Source organism: Trichoderma breve, chromosome 1 (assembly GCF_028502605.1).
Source record: "Trichoderma breve strain T069 chromosome 1, whole genome shotgun sequence".
Lineage (NCBI taxonomy): Eukaryota > Fungi > Ascomycota > Sordariomycetes > Hypocreales > Hypocreaceae > Trichoderma > Trichoderma breve.
The window spans coordinates 746,069-762,935 of NC_079232.1; the positions used below are offsets into that span (position 1 = coordinate 746,069).

Genomic DNA, 16,867 nt, shown 5'->3' on the forward strand with positions numbered 1-16,867 from the left:
CCAAAGCCCCAAGTTGCCGACATTCCCGCGGATTTCCCGCAACAAGCGCATCAGCTCCCGCAATGGGTCTTGCAGCGGGAATAAACAGCAAAAAAACAGAGCGCTTTGATTGACGGAAACCAGAAGCGATTGCCACCAGTGGCGTGCTTAAGCCAACTTGAGCGAAGGAGAGAAAAAAAGCAAAGAATGCCAAAAAGAACGATCCACTTGCGATAAGGCTGGGGGATCCAGTAAGGCTGCCTGGATTTGAGAAGACGTTCGTTTTTCCATGTCGCCGATTGGGCGGGTCTCGGTAGCAGCTCCCGACTTGCAGCTTACTGGATTGCTCCCTGAATCGTTCGTCCTCATTTTTTATGGAGTTTTCCCTTTTTCTGTCCCAATTCCAGGTTTTTCTGCTCACCAAAGGTCCCCTCCCCCGTGTATTCTTTTTTTCTGAAAGGTCCAACTAAGCACAAGTCCCGCAGCCTCATCCTGTCGTCTCCGAATGCCGGGGAAAGGCTGAGCCGGATATCGTCACTATCTGGGGACGGATTCTACTTTTTGCATCCTAGACAGTTTTGACTGAGACACCGCGTGGCATGAGGCTCGTACGAAATGCAATGCTTGATGCTGGGCCTGTACGATCTTGTGTTAGCACCATGTAAGGCGCATCGACTTGTTGCCCGTGATGGCGTCAACACGCTTCGGTGTGCATTGTTTTAAAAAGTCTCGGATCCCCATGCACAAAATGAACAGGCTAAATTGAATTGGCCCAGTGTTCTATCCGTCTCTTGATTGTCTGTTTATTTACTTCAATTCAGTTGATACTGTATTTACTACAGCAACCAACTAAGAACAATCCAAGCTCTTCTCTCCTCTACAAGAGCCAAAATCAGCTGCAAGTTCCGGCCTTCGGACCATCGGCGTCGCCTTATTTCGGGCCGTCGGCACAAGCTGTTAAGTCGTGCATCTTGTTGCATCTTGTCCCTGACAGGTATCTCCTGTGTCGCATGTGCTCCAGTTCCAGTGCGCTGCCGGCATAATGGAGGGCGCAGGCCACGACGAGGGTACCTACGTGTACCCACAAGTAACCGCCACGCCAAAAGTTCCCCAGCCGGTACGAGCCTCAGTCTCTCAATTCTCAGTTCTCGCATGACTCCATCTTTCTCTCTGCTCACTCTCTCACACATTCTCTCTTCCCGTCTTTTATCGTTGCTCATCTAATCAATCTTTCTCCTCCAGATCGGCTCCTTTGATCTCTATCCTCCGCTGGTCCCGCAACTGTCCATCTCCAGCCCCTTGGCCCTTCGCCCTTCACCGAGTCATCCCCAGTTTTTCCGCTCGCGGCTCGAAGCCTCCGCCTCCAGCTTCTTCACTCCTCCTCCTTACCTCTTCGCCACGCATTGTGACGGCTCCGAGACCCAATCGCCTCCCTCGCTCTGCTTCTCGCCGTCCATCTCGTCCTCGCCCTTCTCCGGGTCCGTCGCCGTCATGGACCTCGACCCGCCCGCCGGGGCCGACGTGCCGCCGTATGGCCTCGCCGGATCGTCGCTCCCGGAAGCCCATCCGAGCCTCGCAAATCCCGCCGACGGGCCCGGCCTGTCGCTCGACCGCCGGCCCAAGAAGTCGTCGACAACGTGTGCCGTGTGTCGCTTCCGCAAGGTACGCTGCAACGGCGCGCGTCCCTGCTGCGGCAATTGCCAGCGTCTAGGCTTCCCCTGCTCCTACGACGACGCCGACGTCGATGCCTGGTCTATGTCGCTGCCGCGCCGTCGGGTCAAACAGGCCTGTCTCAGCTGCCACAGCCGCAAAGCGCGATGCTCCGGCCATCTCCCCTCGTGCGAACGATGTCGGGTTCAGGGCATCGAGTGCGTCTACCGGCCAAACAAGCGTGCCAAGCCATCATCAGCCGGAGCCGGCATTGGAGATTCCAAGAGCCCCAATAGCCCAGACAGAGAGTCAGATCGAGATGGTGGTGCTAGAGAGAACCGAGGCCAAAGAGAGAATGACGAAGGGCGCAATGAAAGCCCGGCCTTGACCGACGCAGCCAGCTCTGCGAGTGATCATCATGAAGGGTAAGTTCCAGATAGAGGGTGACTTTCACACATGCTTGTGCTGACCTTGGGGCTTCTTCTCAGTCCTCATATCGATGAAAACTTCAACTCCATCGTCAGCCGTGCATTTGACCTCTTCTTCCGCCACGTCCACCACATGGCCATGTTTACCTTTCTGCATCGCGCCTCTCTGATGGAGCAGTATCACGCCGGCAAGGTCGAGCGGCCGCTTCTGCTGGCCATTGTCGGCATCACATCGTGCTTGACCGACATGGGGCCCGGCATGCGCGAGTACGGAAACCGCTGCATCAACGACGCCGAGGCCCTTCTGCTGGCCGACTACAGCCGTCCATCCATTGTCAAGATCCAGGCGCTCATCTTCGTCATCAAGCATCGCATCCTCTGCAACAAATTCTCCAGCGCCTTTGTCCTCCACAGCTTTGCGTCCCGCTACGCCACTGCTCTGCGTCTCAACTATGAGGCGCCGCATCTTCGCTTCCTGGCCCAGGAGTCCCGTCGACGTCTCATGTGGGCCATGTACTGCATCGACACCAGCATCTGCGGCGGATATCCCGACTTTGTCCTTTGGAGGGCCGACCAGATCCACGTCTATCTGCCATGCAACGAGCGCAACTTTGAGTTTGACCTGCCGCAGCAAACGGAGAAGCTCGTGCCGGACTCGCACCAGCCGCGACCACCACTCGCCGAGGACGTCGGGACCTTGGCTCTTCATGCGCGCATCCTCCACATCCGCCAGAAGATTATCGAATTCACAAAGGTAGCTCAGTATGACCGCGGCATGGAAGCTGCTGAGCTGCAAGGCCGCATCTTTGCGCTGGACAAGGAGCTCAACGACTTTGCCACCAACCTCCCGACCTCGTTCCAGTTCTCCGAAAACTCGCTTCGTCTCCGCGCCTACTCTCCGCGGCTGTGTGTCTTTGTCATGATTCACATCTGGTGGCGCCAGTGCTACTGCGACCTGTACCGCCTCGCCCTGGCTGACATCAACGGTGGGCTGCCGCAATCCATGCTCGACATGTTTGACCAAGGCTTCCTTGAGCACTGTCACCGGCAGTGCGTCGATCACTCCCTGGCACTGACCCTCATCTTTTCGCTCATCCAAAAGCTCGATGCGAAGCCGGTGGCCGACATTGACTTGGCCATGTGTGCCTATCAGTGCGCGCGGATGCTCATGTACCTTTTCCAATCCAACATCTTTAGCCGCTTCGGCGTCGCGGCAGACACTGTCATGGAGCAGGCCCAGCTTTGTTTGCAAACTATCAAGGACTGCTGCGTAGGGCCCGCGGTGGACTGTATCGTGGCAGATTTGGAGAGGCTGGTTAACCGAGACGCAAGGGCCGTGACAGGTGAGGGTGTCGTGTCCACCGATTTATCGCAGCAGACGATGCCCCAAATCACAGACGCGTCAGGTGTGCTCAACGCTCCCGCCACAACCGGTCTGCAGGCTTTCAACCCTTCCTCAGGCGCCGTCAATAATACCGTCTCTCCGTTTACTCATCCCGTCATGACTGCTCCGTGGATGTCGGAAACGGCCTTTACGCCAGGGCTAGACCAGCAAACTCTCCCTCCAGATGTCCATGCCGATCCCACCAAAGGCGGAACTCCCAATTTGTCTGCACCGCGATCCGAGTATGGGCAGTCGGAGCTGAATAATGAATACGACGGCACGTTTGCAGGACTCGGGCTGGACGATGGATTTGATTATAACATGGGAGTGGACATGAACATGTGGGCTACGAATGGGGGCAGCTGGACTGCGCCGGGATTTGGTGCCTGGATGGGCTGAAGAGGGAGGAAAAAATAAAAAGAATATGAATGAAGGGGAACATAGTCTATTAACTACTACCGTACACGCACATATATGTATAGATGTGGGATTCGAGAGGTTTCATCCTCCAAATGGTTTGGAAAAAGCAAGGCGAATGGAGCGGTGGGATGGCGCAATGACAGGGGCACTTGGACGAATAGGAAACGATCATGATAGATTCAACAAGCGTGTTATTAAATTAGCTTAGTGCGAATACCCAAAGTGTGCCCTTCTTTTTAAAATAAAAATCCCCAAAGAAAACGCCTGATTTCCGTCATTACATGTTATTCGTTAATAGCTGGCCCAAACATTAAAACAGTTATATCCAAGTTGTCGCTGTAGAAAGATTGGCGCCGCTCGCAACAGCCAACCTCCCGTTTCCTTGATCCCATAACCCAACTTTGGTCGTCTTGGTACCTTCGTACTTTAATTTGCCCTCGACCTCCCCGTCCGTTGCAGCTGTCGCATCCTCCAGGATCGGCCGGATCTCGGGCCCTGCTACTAACTGCGCAACGGCATGCCACACGTTTCCATACAGCGACCAGTGCGTCCGCCACAGGAACATGCCCGTCACAGCAAACACACACACCAGGTTCACAAGCACGAGCACGCCCACGACAATGATGCCAGTCTTGCCCACGGGGACCGACGCCTCGGTTGAAAAGACCATGGTGCTGTTATCGCCCATGTCGAAGCCGGGCACGGCGTTCGAGTACTGCGCCTGGTAGAGCCAGAAGAAGGTCGCCTGGATGGCCTGCGCCATACTACCCGTCCTGGCCGCGACGGCGTGGAAGATGAGGCTGACGTACGGATGGGTCTGCCACGCCGAGTCCGTGTCCCCGAGGGCGGAGCACACGCCGCAGACGTAGACGGAGAAATTGGCCGATGTGCGCAGGACGTGGAAGTCGTTTGTGTTGATGCCGTTTTGGACCGCTTCGAAGAACTGGGTCGTGACGGAGGTGCTGTTTATGAAGCTGGGGTTGTAGTTGGGCGACTGGGCGTACATGTTGTTGAGCTCGTCTACTGAGACGTCGGTCCAGTTGTTGAGGGCCATGATGCCGCGAGAGACGTACGACACATTGCTTGTGGTATCAGTCATGTTGACAATTGCATCAGTAGACCAAGTGTTGTTCCCGGCATAGTACTGAATCTCCGGCTCGGGGGAATCGGCCGTAGAGTTGAGCGAGACGTGCTCCAGCGTCAGCGTCGAGTTGAGCAGGCACATTGTGAGATTGAGAAACTGCCGGTCTCCAAAGTTCATGACGGTCCATTCTCCCGAAGCGCCCTGCTTCGGCAGAGGAAATTTCGTTTGGTTGTTGACCATGCCAGCCATGGACAAGCTTGCCCAATGATCTGTGTCGACGTTTGTGTTGAACACTAGCATGAATGATGGGACGGGTGCATTCGGTTCATAACTCTCTCCAACGGTGTTGATGACGCACAGAGAAGTTGGCTGGCGCGGGAGAATCGGCTTGTCGGTGTCTGTGTAGGCGTATGGCACATTGCAGTTGAAGGGGAGTTTACAGGTTGACCCTGCAGATCCGCACGACAAGCCATCTAAGAATGTGTGTCCGCCTGGGGATTCCCAGGTGATGTTGCCTGTTATGAGGGCATCTTCCATCATGTGGGATATGGCCGAAGTGGGTGGGATGCCGGTGATGTATCCATTGACAATCTTGGGACGGGTACAGCCAGCGCGAGAGGTGTAGACAGCTGAAGCCCCATTGTACGAACGGAGATTCTTGCGGCTCTGTGTCTGGAGGGGAATCATCGATCGCTTAATGAGTCCCGTGTCAGTGAAAGCCTCTTGAGGACTCGGTTTTTCCAAAATGGCCTCTCCGAATGTAGAAAACGTCTGTAGGGGCTGCTGCCAGATTCCCGGATCGGGTCCTAAACGAGGCAGCCCGAATGGACCGACGAGCTCTGAAGAGGCCTCAATGACCGGGACGTGAGTATTGGAAGATTGGAGGACAAGAGAAATCGTGCGGAAGTCGGACAGGAGGATAGTCGATGAGAAGGAAATGGCTGTCGAGCAAAGCCAGAGGATGAGGATCAAAACCGCCGGCACAGACGTGAACAACCTGGCCGGCGTCTTAGCGAGCGGCGTAACAAACGAAATTGGACCTCCATTGACGGCACGCAGAACCGAAAACGCAGCCGCATTGCTCATGTCTACTTTTCGAGCCTCGAGAACCAATGCCGCTGCGAGACCAGTGCAGACGGTCGCTTGTAGTCCGACGATGGAGCGGATGATGAGGGCACAGACGGTCACCACCCGAGTGCCCGCACCCGAGAGGAAGATCTTTCGCCAGACAGGCGGCGCCTTGGCTCCGTCGGGATCGAGGCCACGTCCGACCCAGAGGAAGATGATGAAGCCAAACGTTCCGAGCTGTAGTAATGTGCCGAGGATGATGGCTGTGCCCGCCTGGCCGCCTATCCGACCCCATGGTCCGGGCCAGGATTTTGCTGCTGGAGGGGAGTTTGAGTCGTTTTCTGTTTCTGTATCGCGGCTGGAGGTCTTGACGACGGTAGGCACAGGCCGCCTTTTGATTCTCTCCATTGTGATGTTTGTGGTATCTGCCGTGTGTACTACGGCGATGGGCTGTTCATAGAAAAAGGAAAGGGAAACAATTGAATGCCGGGTCGCTAGATTATGCCACTCGTGAAATCATTATTTTTAATATTCAATGCTACACATACTTTAGCCCGGCACATGAAGTCTGGGAGACACGCTGCGACTATATAAGGATCTGGGCAACATCGAAGCCTCATCTCATCCCCCATCCCATTAAGCGCGTATACTGTAAGTCCAATCCAGGTGGGGGCGGAGATTCTGATCCTTCGACTACCACCTCTCCTTGCATGCGAACATGAAACTAGACTGCTTTCAATCTCCGCTGCAACCCCCCCTCGAATCCTTCTTTGCGCTCGAAACGCCTAGCAAGGGACCGCAAGGCATCCAGTCGCGAGCCTCCAGCTGCCGCCTAAACCGCAAAAGATGTGGGCACTTCGATGACGGCGATGAGATTGGCGCCTTTTGCAATCCATCAAATCCTGCGGCAGAGATCATCCCCCCCGTACATAGAGCAAATTCTCCAACCAGGCAGGGCGCAGTTCCTCCTCGCTTCTTCTTCTTCGCCATCGTTCTGCATCGGTTGTTGATCCTTGATCTTTTCGAACGTGGCTTGTCTGCAGTGGTGGTCCTTTTGGTCAGTCCCCACGTAGCACTGTAGCCTCGCCCAACAGCTCAATGCAACAGTTCAGGACGGAAGCCAAGTGCCGCAATTGAGCTCACCAATCCTTCGCCTAAACTGGCTACACCAATGCATCGTGCCATGAATAGAACTTGAACTTGTGTTGGGCTCGGCACGTATTCGGCAATGTTCATGCAGATGAGGCTGCCAGGGAAAATGCGATGCGATGCGATCCGTGTGGGCGCAGGCCTCGGTGAAGGATAGAAGGTCATGTGGTTTGCCTGTCTGTGAATTGTCTCTCACTGACGTGAGGTCCGATGTGAGACATAGAATATCTACAGGTATAGGTAGCTACCGGATTTAAAGCCGAGTCTAAGCAGATCAATGCGAAATTCCTTCACCGCATTTACCTACTTGCGATGGACGTCTTTTCCATTCATCTCATACGCCTGTACCATAGAAAGTAGGTAGGACGACCTGCAACAGACTTGGTCACGTCCTGGAACCAACAACGTCTTCTTTGTAGAGTACCTAGTTGATGGGAGATATTATTGCTCACTCTCCGCGGCTAATGATACTCCAGTCGCAGCATCTTTTCGGAACACACGGATGAACAAGACTATTTTGAGATTTGTTGTTGGTTCTGCTCGAGTTTGCTGGTGGAGAGCAATCAATCCACGTTCGTAGTATCTTCTCCACGGTTGTTGGTTCTCATCAGTTTAGTACTGGACGGGTACCTGAATACATGTATGGATCAATGCGGACGGGAGCGAACCGTTGGAGTCTCATCCATCAAATCCATCGATAGATAGCACCAGTCAAAAACGGTCAGTGGATTCCAGCGGTATCCATCAAGCCATCAAGTGCTCCAGTGCTGGCTAGGGTCCGTCTTTAGCGCTTCAGCACACCTCAATAGCGCTCAAGCTCGCCTATAGCATGGCGGCTAACGAATCTAGGCTCGGCTGCGTGCCACGCCATGGCCAGGCCAGGCTTAGCCCCGGTCCGTGGCATCGACACTCAATCTGCCTCGTTTCTTTCTGTCCTCCATCTAACTCGACAGTAGTGTCACGCCAACAAGGTCATGCAAGCACTACAGGACAAGCTTCACCACCCACGAACCATGAGGTTGCCCTATTGGCCCGCTGCCTGCTTGTGTTTGGTGGCATCCAGGAACTCGGTGCGTGTCGGGACTGGCCTCATCGCCACACGCCTCAGCCGCACAGCCGCACGAAGCTGGGGATGGCAGCATGCAACAGGATGAGGCTGCTGTTGAAATCGCACAGACTGCCCATCTGTTTGCTCTCTTCGCTCTAACATACGTCGTGAAACTGTGAATCTTGTCAAACCCCGATTACAGGCATCAATGGCACTGCAAACATGCGCCTGCTAGACGCCAGAACGCTGGGGCTCGTCGACATCACCGACGATGCTGTCCCGCCCTACGCCATCCTGTCGCACACCTGGGGCGATGAGGAAATCACCATTCAGCAGCTGCGGCGCCTTGGCGGTTGTTCCCAGACCACGCTGGCATCTCCCCAGACCCTGGACAAAAAGCGAAGGGCCATCGTCTTGAAGAAGGGCTACATCAAGATCTCCGGCGCTGCCCAGCTTGCTGTTAGTCGGGGGCTCGACTACATATGGGTCGACACTTGCTGCATCGACAAGACCAGCAGCGCCGAACTGTCCGAGGCCATCAACTCCATGTATCTCTGGTACGAAAAGTCTGCCGAGTGCTATGCCTATCTCTCCGACGTCGAACCAGTCCTCGCTGCTGCAGATGCTACCGTCTTCCACGATAATCTGCGCCGCAGTCGCTGGTTCACCAGAGGATGGACGCTTCAAGAGCTCATTGCCCCAAAAGTCGTCCTCTTCTACGCCAAGGATTGGACTTTCCTTGGACAGAAACACACACCACCTGAATTCACCAAAGCCATCAGCGAAATCACCAACATCGATCTAGAGGTCTTGAATGGCAGAATAGACCCCCTCCAGTTGAGCGTGTCTGCTCGCATGGCCTGGGCGTCTCATAGGAACACAACCAGGCTCGAGGATACCGCATACTGCTTGATGGGTTTGTTTCAGGTCAACATGCCTCTTTTATACGGCGAAGGGCGCCGCGCATTTGCACGTCTTCAAGAAGAAATCATACAGCGCACTGATGATCAGTCGATATTTGCCTGGAACTCCTTTGACGATCAAGACGAAGATCCGGATGCTCTTTTTGGTTTGCTCGCACAATCTCCCGCTCAGTTCAAGCTTGCTGGCTCCTTGCAGGTTCTGCCGCCTTTGCCCATATATGCAAGCGCGCCCTCCAGTATGACCAACCAGGGCATCCGCGTGCAGCTATATATCCAACAACGTGCTTCTGAGGACCAGGGTGCAATGGAAGAGGACTATTATGCAATTCTAGATTGTGTTAAGCGGGATGGCGACGTCTATCAGTGTCCCGCTCTCTATCTGCGGCGGCTTTCCGAGGATCAGTATGGAAGACTGAGGCCCAAGTCGCAACTCTTTATGCCTCCCCCATCCGCTACATTTCTACCAATGGATGGTTATCGCTCGGTATACGTCAGGCAGCAGCCAATATACTATCATCTTCCTCAGTTTAGGCTGTCCCCATTCAATGTGGAATCTAGTCTCGGCTCCTCCGATGGCGTTCAGTATCGCTTGTTTGACAAGTATCCCACACAAAACTGGAACTCAGCCACCATGACACTCAAGGCACAATACTCTCGCAAGCTACAGGCCATGGGCATCTTTAGATTCCAGAGCGTTGAGAAGATGGACGACAAAGTGGATGTTGTAGTCGGCCTACGTCGTTTAAACACGATGGAATGGGAGGGGTGGTGTTTCCAACTATTGCATCGCGACGTGTCCCTCGAGCACACTTTTCATGAAGTCAACAAGAAGATAGAGAGCATCATTACCGGATCAAGTACCATTGAGATCACATCGAAAACTCTTCGTGATTCGCTTGGAGAAGACTCCTGCATGACGAGCAGCGCGACGGTCGAGGGTATCCAGCTTCAAGGGCGACTCTACATTTCCATCCAAGTGACCCAGACGGCCGAGATTCAAACTGACAAGCAGCTACTTACAGTGTCTGCCCAGCACATTGTAATGTCTAAAAGCAACCAAATACTGAACGCTACCTCCGCCAATTCGGGTGCAAGGGCTCTGACAGAGATATACTGTCTAGCATCGAGTTCATCATATACACTTGACGAGTACACTCCCCTGGATTGGGTGATCCAACCTGTCCGATCAAGATATTCAGCATACGGCAAGGGAACCGTCCGCAGCGATTTCATGAAGCCCATCCACGAATTCGTCAACGTCCTCAGGCATGAAAAAACGGCAAAGGACTTGAGCCTCACAGACCACCTAGCCTTGGCCTTGTTTTCTGGTGATGCACAACAAGCTGGGATAATCCTGGCTTACAAAAAGGCAAACATTGAGGTACCAACCGATGACTACCACGGGCTCGCACCGCTTCACTGGGCCGTCGCGGGCGGCTCTCGCAACTGCATCATGCTGCTGCTTAAAGAGGGGGTCAATACCAGGAGGTTGACAAAGCGAGGCCTGTCGGCGATTCATGTTGCTGTGCTCTGCAACAATAAAGTCTTCGACGACCTTGCTAGGCTCAGGGGTAACCCAGAACGCGAACAGCTTGCGAATGCAAGGACGAATCACTTTTCCGAGACGCCATTACACTTGGCCGCAGCCTCCACCCCCGACAACGAAGTTGGCCTCACCTTCTTCAAAGATTTTATGGACTGGAGCTTGGAATTTATAGGACTGACGCCTCGAAATGCATTTGATGAAACTCCCCTCCATCGTGCTGCCGCCGGAGATAGCGTAGGTGCCATCCGAGCTCTGGCCACTCGCAGCTACTACTGCTACGTGGACAACGGAGATCAGTACGGTAGAACCCCTCTCTGGCACGCGGCTGCCGCTGGCGCTCTCAAGGCTATTACAGCTCTGATTCGGTTGGGTGCATCTGTCGACCTGACGGATGACTTGGGAAGGAGTCCGTTACACGCAGCCTCTAGAGGAGGACACCATGAAGCCGTCTCCCTGCTTCTCGACATGGGCGCAAGAACAGATATCGAAACCAACGTCTTGAATCTGTTACCGATGGATCTCGCCGTCATGTTTGGGTTCGCCGAGTGCTTAAAGCTCCTGCTTGACTCCAGATGGCGAATCGTCTCCCAGGAGAACATGGACAGGACACTTCTAGTAGCGGCCTCGTTTGGGTCGTATGAATGCGTCAGGCTTCTTTGTCAACACGGCGCCAACCCGTTTGTTACTTTTGAGAATTACCTGCGCTCAGAGGATGGCCATGCCGTTGTTGTCGAGGAAGAGGTTGATGCTCATACTGCTGCGTTGGCAGAGAGAGAACTGCACATTGTCCACTTTTTTGATACTTCCGACACATGCAGATATCACCGGGAGCTCAGGCATCCCCCCGCAGACAATCTCAACAACAAACCTCCCGTCATGGAAAATCCACCGGCACCGCCGTCTTTCTCTACTCCTGTCGGTGCTCCGCCTCCACCCGGTGTTGTAGCACCTGCTCCAGGAGCGCTTCCGCCTGTAGCAGGATCGGCTCCGGCTTTTGTGCCAGTCAGCGGACCGCAGCATCAATATGCCCCCAAGCCTCCAACACAATCAACACCAGCAGCGGTGCCAAGCAGTGGACAGCAGTATCAATATGCCCCCAAGCCTCCAGTGCAATCAGCACCAGCTCCGGTGCAAAGCAGTGGACAGCAGTATCATGCGCCCCAGCCTCAAGGACAGTCAGCACCGGCTTTTACACCAGGCAGCGGACAACAGAATCAATATGCGCCCCGGCCTCCAACACAATCAGCGCCAGCTGCTGTGCCAGTGAGCGGACAGCCATATCAGAACACACCTATGTACGGCAATGCACCGTCTTATGGCCGTCTGGAGTATGGCAATACGCCCTCTTACAACAGCCCAGCTTATGGAAACACTCCCTCTTACAGCACTCCAGCGTATGGCAATACACCTTCCTACAGCAGCCCTGCATACGGAAGCGGAAGCACGACCTTTCCCAGCCGTCCAAGTGCCCCTTCATCCTTCGCACCTCAGGCGCCTCAGGCACCTCAGCAGGGTCTCGGGAAATACCAATCTCCCAGTCGACTTCAATCTACAAACCTGCCTGCCCGCGCGAGTGCCAACACTTATGCCCCTGTGCAGCCCATGGCGCCTTCGCAATCCGAACGGCTTCAAGAGATGGTGAATCCATACGAGCCTTACAAAGCCCAGGCTCCAAGTCAGATTCGTCCAGCTACCTATTCATCACCTGCAGCAGGGGATACTCCCAATCAGGATTCGAGCGCTGCTACTCGAAACAAATCGGTCCCAGCATACAGATCCGTGCCATACCAATCTTCCGAAGTCCGTGTGCAGCCTGTGGTTGCGGTTTACCAGCAACAACCACCTCTGGGATCGGTAGTAAATGTCGTGGCCCCGCTTGCATCGCCACCAGCGTCTCCGGAGGAGAATCCTCAGAAGAGAGATTCTAAGAGGGAGTCTACTGGAATAGTGGAGATGTTTAGGAGCAGGAGAACATGAGATTCGTTTTGAATATGGCCTGTTTCGAACTTGGGAACTTGTTGGATTTTTATGATGATGTTATGAAGATATATGTTGTAATGCTTAGTTTCTGTTTTAAGGATGAGTTGTATGGTCGTTTCAGATCGTAGCAGATTTTGTAAGCGTTACAGCTTTCTCTCTGTTATTTTATCGCAAAATTTGAGTCCATAATAGCCGATAATTTTCACATCGCATAGATCGGCGTGTGTTTGGTCGCCGCGTTTAGCAATTTAGCCATGGGCAAAAGTAGCTGGCGCGAATCGGTGTATTGCAATTGAACTGTTGCGAAGCAGCTTGATATGATAGGCAGATGCAGGATAACATCACCTCAATTTTAAACTACGCTTGATGTCACGTCACGGCTGCAAAAACTCTACATATACCAACAAGGCCATACTGCAGTAATTGTCCACTAGAAAACATCAGATTCCTAACAACCAACCAGCGAGCATATGGACGTCTTTCCACCGTCCATTGGCCCTCTGTTGATTGGATACATTTTTTAATAAAACGACACGAACGCTGGCTACTTTAACACAGAAACGGAGCCCTTAAAGGTAGGCGATACATAGGGCTAAACTTTTGTAACAGTTCTTTTTGCCATAGTTATTAATTTTAATAAAAGATTGATACGAAATACAACATACCTAAGATATAGTTAAGCTGGATGCAGATGCAGAATATCAACGTGTAACACAACAGGTAGTATCTACCTGTCAGTACTCAATAAATCACAACTAACGAACAATCTGCTGGCCCTCTCCCCTGAAGTCTATTTATATGTCTAAATGAAATCTCAAATAATGTTAACTAAGGTAGTATCGCAACCGGTAGAAGTAGTTTATGCCTTAGTATTTTATTAGCCGCCACATTTGAAAATTGTTCTATTAACTGCTTTGCCACTACTAGGTAACATCTCGGCATGTCCTCGCTCCCCGCTGCTAGACAAAGCCGGACCTGACTTGCCCAACTACTATAGGAAGTACAGCGCGAGAAGAAGTCAGGGAAACATCTGATCTAGTTGCTGAAATCTCGTTCTGTCTTGGCTAGGGGTTTTCCATTTGATAACTCGTCTCGTCTGTTTATCTAGCTTCGAAGGATATCCTCTTTTACATCGAGAAGCTGGGCCAAACCCGGCTTAGTCACCCGACCCCTCTATCAAAGCACCGCACAGCATTCCGTGCAGTTGTGCCACTTGATAAGCTGACATGGGCGCTTTTCTTCCATTCAAAACCTCAATCTCTATATCGCTTCATCTCACCCCTCGCTTTCCCCAACCATTCACTGCAAAAAGCAATTCTTCGGTTTAAAATGTCTGCCGCCAATCCCCCCAAGTACATCTACAAGATTCTGCCCGCAGCCCCTCAAGACCCGCTGCCCGAGCAGTTTCCCTTCTCACAGCTCGATGCAAACGACGGCTTCGTTCACCTAAGCACATCTACACAGGTAAATAATACACTGAATCTCAATACTATGAATTGATTGCATGGCTAGGGTTTTTCTTCATCTAATCTTTATGGGAATCTAGGTCCCAAACACCGCTGACTTGTTCTTCACTGAGGCGACAGAGCTGTGGCTCATCAAGCTTGAGCTGGCAAAGCTGGCGGACCCGCTGAAATGGGAAGACGGGTTCCCGCATCTGTACGGCAACTTTGGCGCAGCAGATGTCCAGAGCTTGGAGAAATTTGAGAGGAAAGAGGGGCAAAAGTGGTCGGAAGGCATGAAGGCTTCAGCTTGGTTAGAGTAACTACCTATCGTCACATATATTACAAAATAGACATGGTATCACTACAAGGTATACTACGCGTATGAGTGGGAAAAAAAAGTTCCATGTCCTTCTTTTCTCTTCTTTTTTTACTTCTTTGCTATAAACAGGAGGCAATTAGACACCCAGATCCTTTTCCACCATACCCCTGCAAATAGGGTGGTAGAATTCCTTGTTCTTGGCAAAGGTCTCCAGGGCAAGGCTGCGATCAACCTTGTTCAGGGAGCGGAACAAGGGTCGAACAAACTTCATGCGGCCGACCTTTCCGAGCAAATCGGCGGTCTTCTGGTAGCTGGTGCTGTCGTTGGCCTTGAGGGCGATTTGGAGGTAGGCAAACTTGAGCTCAACGTTCTGGGTGTTTAGGAGATCGTAGGCGCTGCCGAGGAGCTGAGCACGTTCGGTGCTTAGAGGCTCAAACTGCTGCAGCTTTTCGAGGAAAACAATCTTTTGGTTGGAGGAGAAGGATTCAACATCCTTGGCACTGGGCTCATAAGACTATTTATCTCGCAACGTTAGCATGAGACGGCTCAAGAAGGTGAAGGGAAAAAGAATGAGGAGAGTGAAGAGAAGACTCACAGCATCCTTCCACTTCTCAGCCAACTCATAACATTGGTTAGCAAGGGTGGTGTCAAACTCGGGCTTAGGAGGCAAGCCAGGGGTATAGAATTTGCTCTCCCAGTCGATGGTGGCCACCTTCTGCTTGACCTCTTCATCACCGAGGTTGTTGAAGAAGTCTACAAAGGTATCCCGGAACTCAAACGAGTCCAGAGACTTGCCAGCCCACTTTGTGAAGTAGTGGGGGATAAACTTGTTGAAGTTGTCTCGGCCAACGAGGCGATCCAAGTAGTAAAGGAAGTGGAAGCCCTTCTCATAAGCAACAGTGCTGTAGACATCCTCAGGGTCTACGTTGTCGTGGCTAATAATGAGCTTGGTGTACTCGTGGTCCTTGCCAAAGTGTGCAACGGCGTCCTCTGAACTTCATGTCAGATTTGTTCACGACGTCAGTTACAGCGTGTATACTCACCGAGGGCCTTCCATCCAATGATGGACGAAAAGTCAAACTGGGGCTCGCCGTGGACGGCAGCCTCAATTCGTCGCTCCAGGTACACGGTCCAGCCTTCATTCAGCCAGCTGCCAGATTTGTTAGATCAGTCTCGTGAATCTCAAATTAGCAGTTCATGTGATACTTACAAATGCTCCCAGCTAGCGTTGGATACCAGGTTACCGCTCCAGCTGTGGGCAAGCTCGTGAGCAATGACGTCGACGTTCTGCCTGTCGCCGCTGATAATGGTGGGGGTAGCAAAAGTGTAGATAGGGTTCTCCATGCCTAAGATGAGTGTCAGAACAGTCACTGAAGCTTGATTGATGCACAGGCGATGCTAACCTCCATAGGGGAAGCTGGGGGGCAGAACGAGCACATTGTACTCTCCCCACTTGTAAGGGAAGACGATGCTCTCGGCGATTTCCAGGAACTTCTCCATGTCCCGCTCGAGCTCCCATTGGCAGCCCTTGAGCTCATTGGGGCCGGTAACAACCTTGCTGCGGGAGCCAATGGGGGCAGCAACGATATCACCAGAGGCAACGGCGAACAGGTACGAAGGAATTGGAACCTTTTGCTCAAACTCATAGACCTTCTCCACGCCGGGAGTGGCTGTGTGGTCACCAACAGGAACACCGCTGGCAACAACAGGGAGAGTGGACGTGAACTTGAAGCTGACGGTGGACTTGACATCAGGAGTGTCCTGGCAGGGGAAGATGGAGCGAGCATTGATGGCCTGGCACTGAGAGAACATGTACGGGTGCTTCTTGTTGGACGTCTGAGCGGGCGTCAGCCACTGAAGGGCAGTGCACTTGCTGGTCGTCTCCAGCTCAATGGCCAGGTTGACGATGTCGCCCTTGGCTGCGCCATCGGGAACCTGTACATGAAGCGGCGCTCCAAAGGGATCCGAGTGCGGCTTGAGCTCCCACTTGGACGCAGCATCGTTGACGTTGACGGACGAGACGTTGACGAAGCGCGAGTCGAGGATGATCTCCTTGCTCTCCTTGTCAGTCTGGCTCTCCAGCTGCAGCACAACAGATCCCTTGAGGCGCTTATTCTCAAAGTCAATGTTGAAGTTGGCGGTGGTGTGCCTTGTGCGCCAAGCGCCGTAGTTGGACAAGGTAGTGGGATCGCGAGTGCCAGCCATGGTGTTGTTGATTGTTGCAAAGCCCCGCCTTGAATAGTACTGGTAGTAGCTTGTGATGGTGCGATTCGTGCTGCGAAAAAGACCAGCTCGGAGGGAGAACCACGACATGTAGCACAAAGCACAAACTCAGCACAAAGTCGAGGGTTTTTTTTGACAGCAAGATGGAGCGGGCAAAAGGACCGACTCAAGCCGAGTTCGAATTCGAGCTCATTGACAACGACGAGCAAGCTTGCAAAAGG

The 16,867-nt window shown here is 52.9% G+C and overlaps 5 protein-coding genes across 5 annotated transcripts; 3 read left to right on the forward strand and 2 right to left on the reverse strand.

Moving 5' to 3' along the window:
- Nucleotides 1-1,021: 1,021 nt before the first annotated feature.
- On the forward strand, nucleotides 1,022-3,840 carry T069G_00260 (fungal zn(2)-Cys(6) binuclear cluster domain-containing protein; the record flags this gene model as incomplete). The annotated part of the gene is made up of 3 exons (XM_056167470.1): nucleotides 1,022-1,096; nucleotides 1,222-2,054; nucleotides 2,118-3,840. 3 exons carry the CDS (start codon nucleotides 1,022-1,024, stop codon nucleotides 3,838-3,840), a joined length of 2,631 nt encoding a protein of 876 aa, XP_056032786.1.
- A 340-nt stretch (nucleotides 3,841-4,180) lies between these two features.
- On the reverse strand, nucleotides 4,181-6,421 carry T069G_00261 (uncharacterized protein; the record flags this gene model as incomplete). The annotated part of the gene is made up of 1 exon (XM_056167471.1): nucleotides 4,181-6,421. One exon carries the CDS (start codon nucleotides 6,419-6,421, stop codon nucleotides 4,181-4,183), a length of 2,241 nt encoding a protein of 746 aa, XP_056032787.1.
- A 2,011-nt stretch (nucleotides 6,422-8,432) lies between these two features.
- Nucleotides 8,433-12,656, forward strand: T069G_00262 (ankyrin repeats (3 copies) domain-containing protein; the record flags this gene model as incomplete). The annotated part of the gene is made up of 1 exon (XM_056167472.1): nucleotides 8,433-12,656. One exon carries the CDS (start codon nucleotides 8,433-8,435, stop codon nucleotides 12,654-12,656), a length of 4,224 nt encoding a protein of 1,407 aa, XP_056032788.1.
- A 1,332-nt stretch (nucleotides 12,657-13,988) lies between these two features.
- On the forward strand, nucleotides 13,989-14,424 carry T069G_00263 (uncharacterized protein; the record flags this gene model as incomplete). Its single annotated transcript, XM_056167473.1, has 2 exons — nucleotides 13,989-14,123; nucleotides 14,206-14,424. 2 exons carry the CDS (start codon nucleotides 13,989-13,991, stop codon nucleotides 14,422-14,424), a joined length of 354 nt encoding a protein of 117 aa, XP_056032789.1.
- A 135-nt stretch (nucleotides 14,425-14,559) lies between these two features.
- T069G_00264 (peptidase family m1 domain-containing protein) lies at nucleotides 14,560-16,628 on the reverse strand (the record flags this gene model as incomplete). The annotated part of the gene is made up of 5 exons (XM_056167474.1): nucleotides 14,560-14,937; nucleotides 15,019-15,413; nucleotides 15,467-15,573; nucleotides 15,634-15,769; nucleotides 15,827-16,628. 5 exons carry the CDS (start codon nucleotides 16,626-16,628, stop codon nucleotides 14,560-14,562), a joined length of 1,818 nt encoding a protein of 605 aa, XP_056032790.1.
- Between the last annotated feature and the right edge of the window lie 239 nt (nucleotides 16,629-16,867).